General features: G+C 53.7%; 1 protein-coding gene across 1 annotated transcript; it reads left to right on the plus strand.

Moving 5' to 3' along the window:
- The first annotated feature begins 781 nt into the window (after positions 1 to 781).
- Positions 782 to 982, plus strand: LOC118975627 (keratin-associated protein 20-1-like). The gene has a single exon (XM_037029651.1). It carries the CDS (start codon positions 782 to 784, stop codon positions 980 to 982), a length of 201 nt encoding a protein of 66 aa, XP_036885546.1.
- The last annotated feature ends 9,346 nt before the right edge of the window (positions 983 to 10,328 follow it).

Consider the following 10,328-nt stretch of genomic DNA (forward strand, 5'->3'; position numbering starts at 1 on the left):
ATCGTGTACAGAATGTACCTCTGAATATATACAATTATTCTACATGCGTTACCTTTAAAGACACTCATAAATGTCACACACACACACAAATACACACCAACTTTCCTCTGGCAAACATATTCTACACCTCTCATGCTTACGAAATGTGGGTGCATGCAGAACGCAGTACCACACAGCCGCGTGAAAACGCCCGAACCAGGAGGAACGCAGCGCTGTGAATTAGCCTAAAACCACGACCGGCCTTCAAACACCAACATCAGTTCTGCCAAAGAACTAAAACAAGACAAAAGGCGGTGTTTATCTGGACATCGAGTGTCTCCCCCAAAACAAAACTCAGGACCATGTGGCTGACAAGCACCAGTGGCCCCGTGCGGCCCCCTCCCAGGGCGGCCCGGGGACTCGGCCGTCTGTGTCCTGCATGTGCCGAGGGGCACGGCTCATTTCACAGCAAGACTGAGTAACGAGTGTGGCTTCCAAGGATGCGAAGGCAGGAAGCTGAAGTGGGACAGTAAATCTGGTTTTGTTACTCAAGGCCTCGGACACCTTAAAGAATTCAGAGGCAGCAATAAAGAACTCTGGAATGAGTGGGTGTGAGGGCCTCCTCTCTAGGTGACCACAAGGCTGATGACGTAGCTTTCCTACAGATTGGTTGTCAAACAGGAGCAGGGTTGCTCGTCGGTCACGCCCATGGCCCAGGGCGTATAAAAGGTCCCGCTGCAGCCACAGTGCCCATTCTGCACACAGACTCACCGTCTCCTGCAAACCCTCACCTCCTGGCACCATGAGCTACTACGGCAACTACTACGGCAACTACTACGGGGGCCTGGGCTGCGGCTACGGCTGCTACCGAGGCCTGGGCTGCGGCTACGGCAGCTGGGGCTGCGGCCTTGGGGGCCTGGGCTGGGGCTACGGTGGGTGCGGGTACAGCTGCTACCGGCCCTGCTGCTATGGGAGGTTCTGGTCTTCCGGCTACTACTACTGAGCGGTCTTGTCCGTGACCGAGGTCCCCTCACTGACCCCCCCTGGACACACCCCTCTGTCGACGCCTGGTTCGGATGCTGAAGTTATGGCCCGGCCCCAGGTCGCTGGGACCACCTGAGATTTCAGCACCCCGCACTGAACAGACAGTCACCTGAACTTGCAACTCCAATGGGGTGGGGTGTTGGGGGGCATTTGGGTAACGACGCTCCTTGTGGATTCATATTTTGGCACAACCCTCATTCCAGATTGTCCACGTGAGACATAGAAATTTGCATTAAACTCACTCCCCAGCACTTGCGATGTGTTCTCGTGTTGTGTCTCTGCCTCACAGTCGGGCTTCCCTTTCCTGCCAGCAGCACAGGTTTCGGTGTGCAGGTCCGCGGTGCGTCCGTGTGCTTGCGTTTGGGCCCCACCTGGCGATGGCGGCATGGTTGTCACCCGGAGTCAGCCTGCGGGGAGGGGGTGGGGGGTGGGGCGGGGATCCAGTTCTCTGAGCACTTTGTCAGCAGTGCATCGGCCCAGCCACACCTGCTCCGGTCCGGTGTCCCATCTGCAGAGGGACCTCTGTCCACAGCCCCATGCTGTTGGTGCTCACTGCACAGGCTGTTGCGCGGGGGTTCTGGCTCTGGGCTCTGGGCTCTGGGCTCTGGGCTCTGGACTCCACCACACTTGAGGCGCTCAAACGGCCTTCACATCCGTGGCGATGGGGTGGCCAAGATGTTGGCCCCGTTTTACAGGACCCCGGAGCTTTGTGCTGCATTTCAGTGCACGGCTCAGCAAGTCCTCACCTGGGGTGTCCACACACACACTTGCCAACTGCAGGCGTGGGCTCCTTGGAGCGTCCCTGCCTTGGTTAGTGCTCCCCTCAATACTCGGACTGAGTGCCCGTCTGTGACTCCATGTGTGATTCTATCTAAAGGGCCCCAGCCAGCCCGGGGCACGCGTGTGAGCGTGTTTCTGCGTGCAGGCTACGCCCAGTGCCGGCATCCCGGCTCTGTTCGCCCGTCGCTCTGCCTCCAGTTGCTTCACTCACACACGAACGACACAGCACCGACCTTGCACCACTGGGGACAACATCTTGCAGGAATGGAGCTCTGTCACCTTTTCGAGGAGCTTCTTTCCCATTGTCAGGACAGAAGTTCTCATGACATGTCTTAGCGTGAATGGCAGCACCCGAAAGTCCCCCCGCCCCACTTACATATCGATGATGACAGTTGCATCCTTAGCTCTGGATTTGAGAGACCTCACCGATCAGAAGCAGAAGCACATACAATTTGGAAAAGGGGGGTAAAAAATCTCTGTGAGACGCCCCATTGAATTTCTTCCCAGAACCTAAGGTCACCATGAAAATAGAGTAGTCGTGTGTCACTGCACAGAGTGACAGTGGGTGTCTTCCTCGGTCCACTGCTGGAAGAGGGGGGGCAGCTTTTCAGTGACAGTGGTGGACAGGAGACAGAGCAGGTACAAGCGCAAGCAACCGAGACCAGAAGCGCTGTACGTTTACACAGTACGTATGCATTAGTCCCCATTGCAAAGCAACCCCTGTCCCTAGGCAGCCCGGGCTGGGCACCTGGGAAGAATCGCGGCGTGAACTGCGTCAGCTGGAGCCTGAGCTTACTCAGTGTGGCTGTGCGTGGCGTCACCCTGGTGACAGTGCCTCCCAGGACCCACACCACCACTCACGTATCCCATCAGCCCCTGAGAACAACACGGCGTCACGTGGGGCCCGGAGGGTACTGAACACCAGAGGCAGAGAGACGTAGAAAGCTCCCTGTGATCCAGACGGCCTCCCAACTCAGTCGGAGGGAAGTATGGTTACAACTCTCTGGTCAGCTTGTGAGGAAGGTTTAGGTGTTGGGTGCAGTGGGCCTCCCAGCAGGGGCATCTCCCCAGACCCCGTGTGGCCAGCCAGGGAACATCCCCTGCCTGAAGTTAGCAGTGAACAGAAGTACGACCAGAGAGCGTTTTGCCCTGGCCAGGTGGCTCGACTGATCCAAGCATCCCCCACACTCCAAAAGGCGGGCAGTTCGATTCTGGGTCAGGGAACATACCCTAGGTTACGGGTTCAATCCCTGGTCAGACTGCATATGGGAGACAAACAATTGGTGTTTCCCATTCCCTTCCCCTCTCTAAAAGCGATACACATTGTTTATTAAGCTATACTTTTCCTTGGTGCTCAGATACAGTAGTCCCACTTTTCCCCCATTGCTCACCCCTACCCTTTCCCCCGCACTCCCACAGTCAAGCCCTCCCATTGTCCATGCCCGTGAGTCCCCTCTTCACGTTCCTTTGCTTGTCCCCTCCCCTTTATTCCCCCTTATCTTCCTCCTCTGCGCCCCAACCCTGGTGACTCTCAGTTTGTACATTAAATGTACCCATAAAAGACAGTTTCATCTTTGGTTTTTTCCACAGTGGCCGCCCCGGTCTGCGTTCCCACCAGCAGGTCCTCTTTCTCCACACCCTCAGCAGCACTTGTTTGTGGGTTTGGTTGTGACAGCCCCTCTGCCCGGCGTGAAGTGGTGTCTCCCTGTGGTTTTCATCTGCGTCTCTCTGATGGCCAGTGATGCTGAGCATCTTTTCATGTGTCTCTGGGCCCACCGTAGACGTCCTGGAGGAAAACACAGGCAGAAATATTTTCACCGATATGTCCCCTAGGTCAAGGGATGTAAAGGAAAGAAGAAACAAATGGGATCTCACCAAATTAAAAGGTTTCTGCATGGGTAAAGAAAGCATCAACAAAATGGAAAAGAAACCATCGATACGGGAAAACGCATTTGCTGATGAAACCCCAGACAAGGGTTTGAGCTCCAAAATGTGCAAAGAACTCACAGGAGTCCACCCCAGGAAGAAAAACAATCCAATTAAAAATGGGCTAAGGATCCAAACAGGCACTTCTCCAAGGAGGACACACAGGGGTCGGTCAGCATCCTGCGAAAAAATTACAAAGAAAAGAAGGGAGGATTTGGCTGCGGGGCGCGTGCGTGTGTCAGGCTGAGTGGTCCGGACCCCGTCCCCTGCAACCAGCAGCTGGAGGCGGCTGGCCCGGGACGCACGCGCTCATCCCACGGCTTCCGGGGAGACTCACCCAGACACTGGGCGTGGGGGTGGGCTAGCCGGCCGACTGTGGCCATCGGGGACAGGGGTGACCGTCAGGCAGGAATTGCTACGAGTGTGGATGTGAAATTGATGGGAGGTGACTTTGAAGAATCGGGGCCCTGCTTTGTAACCGTCAGTCTGAAGATCCAAGCCAACTGATTGTGTAAGAAAGACACTATTTTCACGGCCGTAGGTTCTAATCATGAATATATTGCTGAAGGCTTTCACCGAATTCTCCTCACGTGAAACATTAGCGAAGGATGTTTTTACTTGGTAAAGAATCCCGTATTCTTTTCAAAGCACTTTGTCCCCCTTCAACACTCACAACAGCTTTTTGGGTCACAGTCATTTTCATTCTAGTTTCCTCAGTGAATCGTTAGGTGACTGACTGTGGGTGGAGCAACCACTGGAAAGTCCCACCGGCTGGCGAGTCCCCTGGGAATTTCTAGGTGACAGTGTGCCATCGACCGACACCCACGACGGACGGCGTTCCTGCGGCATCGGGACAGGCAACACTCTGAGCAGCAGGCTTTGCTTTATTAAGCCAACCAGAGTAGACTAAAAAGAAACGTTTAAAGCATTAATTTGAATTTCTTTTAAAAAAGAATTGTGGTTTCCATAGTTTGTGTTTCTCGTGTGAAGGTGAAGGACTTATTCTGAAGCCACGCTGCCTCCGAAGGCCTTGGTGGGGGTGGTGTTCACAGCGTGCCAGGCACTGTGCTCCGAAGCCGAGATTCTTGAGCCAAAAAGAGCGGTTTTCAGCTCATCTCAGCCGCCAGTCGGCTGCCTGGCCTTGAGCCAGGGATGAAGCAGGGCTGTAACTGCACTACAGGGAATGTTCACACGGGTGGGCAGAAACTCTTCTGATACCACCTTCCATGGCACCTGCCCACCAGGCTTCTCCCACGCGACACGTGGCGTTTGGGAAACTGCTTTGACTTCAGCCTGTGGCCGTCTAAGAAGTGAAACGTCGCCGAGCGTGGCTCTCAGCTGAGAGGAAGAGCAGCTTGCGATACGAGGTACGCCACCGCCCGCTGCGATCTCGCATAGGCCTGGTAGGTACTTCGGGGAAGAACTGGGCTTCAGTGTGTGTGGATTCTTGGGAGGAGAACCATACACCCTGGGCTTAGAAAGAGTGAACAGCCACAGGCCGCTGAGGGCACCGTCGGGGGCAGACGCAGCCCACGAGATGCAGCTGGAAGACTCTCTGAAGCTCCAGAGATTAACTGTTTATGGAGTTTGACACTCTGAAACGCAAACAAGTGTGCGGATCATAAAAACATCATAGCATCTCATTAGCAGTAAATATCTTTCTAGGAATTCACATAAGGCAGAGAAACACAGCACGTGCCTCCTCAATAACTAGTCACACGAACGAGGAGGCACGGTCACTGTCAAGAGATCAGGTGGTCTCTTGTGTGGTTGACACAACCCTCAAGGAGTTTGTCCTCTTGGGTGGCACTCACAGGTGGGGCTCTCCACCCCCACCCGTGCTCTGAGATGTCTCTGTGCTGTCACACTCGCAAAACTGACACATGACACTGGGCTTCAGTAATCTCCTTGACACCACGAGCTACTATGGCAGCTACTATGGTGGCCTGGGCTACGGCTATGGAGGCTTTGGTGGCCTGGGCTATGGCTGTGGCTACAGAGGCTATGGCTACAGAGGCTATGGGTGTGGCTGCTGGCGCCCCTGCTGCTATGGAAGGTACTGGTCTTCTGGCTTCTACTGACTGAGCACATGATGACCTCCGACCTCCAGTGTGTGCACTTGGACTTCTGCCAGCCCACTGCACCCAGAAGCACCGCCCACCCCCTGCAGGCTGCACCTCCTGCCTGCATCACTGCACTGCTGTCTGACATCCCAGCTTCCCACAGCCAGGGGAGGGAGGCTCGGGGACCTGGATGCTGGCGATGGCTGAGCCCTGGTCCTCGGGGTCCACCTCTGAGCAGGAGGGAGGGTCGTCCTGTTCCAGCCCAGCAGCATCTCTCCAGATCTGATGTCTGACAGTGACCTTCTCTGCCGGGGCCGGCCTCTTCTGAGCCTCGGTCCCTTTCCTCACTATGAATCCCTGGGCTGCGTCAACAGGACCGTCCTCTCCAGTGCTGGTTTCTTCCTGTGTCGCTGATGTTTATCAATAATTGGATGTTGTGTGCATTTCTGCCTCTTCTTCTTCCTTCCTGCCTTCTCTTACACCTTCCTCCCCCTCTCCCTCCTCTTCTCCACTATCTCTCCCTCCTCTTCCTCCTCCTCCTCTCTCCTTTCTTCCCAACCCAAACCTGGGGCTTTATGTCTAAAGGTAAAACGGCTCTGTGACGATAATCAAACTTCAGTTTATGATTCCTTGGAAATCATATTGTTAATTTCAAAGCAAAGAAATAGGGGGAAACTTCAGATTGCATGTGAACTATTTTAGAACCCTTGAACAAATAAAATACAAGAATTATATGAAAATGTTAAGAACTATAATCTGTTGGAAATGGGTGTGTGCTATCGGCTGGACTGTTTAGTCTTTCTCATTTGGGCATATTCAAAATATGTTAGAAAATGAAAATCTGAAATAAAAGCAAAAACCATATTCTTGGCCTCAAATATTTATTATTGTTTTAAATTTATGAAGAAAGAAAGAAGTCTGCATCCATTGTTGTGTATCTCATGTAGAAATTAAATTAATAATAAAAGTCTCCTCAGAAACCCTGTTGAAGGTCAGATGGTTTCACTGGCGAATTCCTTCTATTTCAGAGAATAATAGAAACACCTGTAATTTTTTTCTGCAATATCTCAAAACAAAAACATAATGTGATCAGCAGGGAGAACTAGAGGCCAGCATTTCTCACTAAGACATGCACAACATTAAGACATGTGTAAAACTCCCCGGAACTTGTGAACAAATTGAACACAGCCATGTATGAAATAGGCAATGTGTCAGGACCAAGCGAGTTCCACGTGAGGATGGAAGAAAAGCCCACCGTCAGAAAGCCAGAAACCTGAGTCGGCACGTTAGCCGAGTGAATGCCCAAAGAGAACACATCCACGATTACTGTGAGTTCTCAGCCTGTTAATTCCGATGTCCTTGTTGTGTCTGAGTCTGGTTCTGGTGATTTATTGCTGAGTATTTTTTCTTGCCTCTTGGCATTTCACACATGCAAACATTTACGTTGCTGTGGGTGTTGAAAGTCAGACACACTTCTTCTCCGGCGCTCTGAAGCGGAAGCCGGCAGTGCGAGGGTGTGTCACCCGGTGGGGCGGTGGCTGTGGGCCGGGCTTGCTCCCTTCCCTTCGGTTGTTCCTGCGTCCTCTCCTGCAGGGAGAGCCGGTATCTCCCCACTCACCGTGATGTGACCCCCCATGACACCAGCATCTCCCCACCGGGGGAGGATTGTTACCTTACGGTCGAGTCACATCTTCGGTGGCCTCATGTCCCTTGGCCGACATTCAAGGGCTTCTTCAGTGGCCCAGGCTTCCCATCTCCCGGGTATTTACGGGACCCCGGATCCCGTGGCCTTTCTGTGTTCCCCCCTCTCAGTGAGATGGAAGGGGCGGCTGGAGGGGCCGGGGTGGGCCGAGCTCCCTTCTCCAGGCGCCGAGGCTCTCGGAGGCCTGGGTCCCTGGGGAGGAGGCCTTCACTGAGGAAAAGGCCTGGACGTTTTATGTACAGATGAGTATTGATGCCTCTGCGGCCTTGGCCTCCCGGACTCTGCCATCCTCGCATGCATGCTCGGCCTCCGGAAATCTGTCCAAGTACCACCCAGGGGTCTCTTCCGGCCCAGGGAGCAGGCGTGTGACCCCAGACTCCCTCCCTGCAGACATGGGACGTTGGACTCGCTCCGATCCCCGCTGCCCAGCGGGTTCTATGAAATCATTTTTTCCCTTTGCTGTCCCTGTTGTGAGGACTGAAGTGACGGCGTCCGAGCGCTCTGCGTGCTGGGGCCCCGGAACCCCAACAGAGAGGAACCCCGCGGCCCGCCTGCTCCCTCAGGGTGAAGCGACCGGTGCGGGAGGAGATGCCCGTCTCCTCTCCCATCACGTCCACGCGCCGTTGCCCCACGGTGCCCCGTGGCTCCCACCGCCCAGAAATAAAACGGGAGTGGTGGTGACACCGGTCATGGACCCTTGGGACGTAACCTACCAATTGGCGGCCCATCCTTTCGGGCGTGAGCACCGCGGTTTCTCGTTGTTCGTGATCACAAACGACGGGCGGTTCCCTCGTGCATTTTCAGGGTAAACTCCGGGAGGCATCGGGATCCACAGGTTTGTTTGGAAGTCGCAGTTGTTGCCAGTTATTGTATGTGTCAGTTCCAATGGCTGCTGGAATAAACGGCTACAGTCTCAGTGGCTTAAACAATCCGTATTTGTCATCTTACCCACCTCCAGTCGGACCGCCGGCCAAGTTCCCCTCTGCAGGCTCTGGGGAGAGCCTGTCTCCTCGCCTGTCCAGCTCCCAGAAGCTGCCCACATTGTGTGGCCCTGCCCCTCCTCGGTCTCAGAGCCAGCGGCGCCAGATGAGACCCGTCTCCTGCGTGTGTCTCTCTGGTTCTCTGTAGCAGCAAAGGTTCTCCCTTATTAAGGACCCAGGGGACAGGATCGGGCCCCGTAGACAGGACAACCCCGCATCTCAAGTCCATCACCACAGCCACGTGGCCCGTGTACAGTTAACAGACTCACGGCTGTGGGGACGGAGGCCCGGACGTTGTGGGGGCGTCATTCCCCCAGCTACTTGCTCCGTGTGTATGTTGCCAACGTGCGTGCCCACCAGCGACACGTGAGGAGGTCTGTTGGCCCAGTCCCACAGCGGGGTCTCCGTCTGCCTCCTGCTCCACCCGTTCCACCGCTTCTTACTTCTTTTCCCTGCATCTCCATTGGTTTCATTTTCTCTCTGCTTCTCCTCAGTGTCATCTTCTGTTCCACTTGGATCCATGCTTTTGTAGGCGTTTTAGAACTTGGTCTTCATCTGATACGGTTTTATCTTTTCCTCTCACTTTTTAAAATCGGTTTTTCATCTCATACTATGTCTTTGTATTTCTTGAACATTGAACTTTTTAATATTTAATTCAAAGTGAAGTGCTTTATTGGAGTTTTCTCCTGCTCCTTCAGTTGGTCAGTCTGTGCGAGGGCACACGGGGTGGGGATCGTCAGCTGAGCGCTTCGAGTTTTTGTTCTTGTTTTCATCACTATTGTGCGTGGATTTAAGACTGCTTGCACCGCTGAATTTGGGGACAGGGCTGCTTGAGTTTCGTTGAGACATTCCCTGCGTCCTCTCTCCCCGTGTTTTAATTTCCTGCTCTTATGGTTTTAATTCACCAAAAGAGTGAGTCCGAGTAACCCTTGGCCTTCACCCTTGACCCTGGCAAATGCAGAGCCTCAGGCGCCTGCTCTCTCTGTCTCCACCAGCACTCAGCCCAAAACCCCTGCTGTGCGGGCCTGGGTGTTCTGGGTCATTTACAGGGCTCGTGAACAATCAACCTACACCTTCTCCAAGTTTCCTGTTGGTTACTGCCAAGGGCACCTTGCGATTCTACGACCCACTGGGGCCGGCCCGGAAAGGACGCTGGTTGCGAATGAGCTGAGACCAGCGGGAAGCAGTGTGATTTGTGTTGTGAAGGTGAGTATGCGTCTCCTTGACCATCAGCAGTGAAACTGCTGTTTTGCATTGTTTTTATAGTGCTAATGATCAACACCCCATAAATAATTTAGGTCCTGGTTTTGTTGATGCTTTTATTATAAAACGAGTCTTGGAGATGGGGTCCCATCTGCAAACAATTAACAGAGGAAACCTGACTATTCATGCTGATCCTGAACCTGCTTCCCTGGCTCACAGCCCCACAGGCCCCTGACCGAGGCTCACAACTGTGGGGGGCAGTGCTCCGGCCACGTTTCCCCGTGGTGGGCTGCCGTGGCTGCTTGGCCAGCCGGCGTGTTCACGAGAGGATGCAGATTAGGCCCACGGCTCTCTGACCGTCGGTCACAAACGACCCTCTCATTGCTGGTTTAAACACAATCTGTCTGAATCAAAGGTATACTTTCCTCTCCTTAAAGGTCTTCCAGTTACACGAAAAGATGCTTAGAATCGTCGAGAGAATTGGAAGACCCATCAAGTCTGATGTTGAATCACCGGTTTCTGTTCGATCCTCTAGTAACTACACGATCTGAATAAAGTAACATTAAGCACAAAATATTCACCACCCACCTGTAAGATGTGACCCCGCACAATTGTGGGTGCGACTCTGGAAACTGGGCCTTTGCAGATTTA

Source organism: Sturnira hondurensis, unplaced genomic scaffold (assembly GCF_014824575.4).
Source record: "Sturnira hondurensis isolate 20B ecotype Veracruz unplaced genomic scaffold, ASM1482457v3 Scaffold0020398, whole genome shotgun sequence".
In the NCBI taxonomy this organism is placed as follows: domain Eukaryota; kingdom Metazoa; phylum Chordata; class Mammalia; order Chiroptera; family Phyllostomidae; genus Sturnira; species Sturnira hondurensis.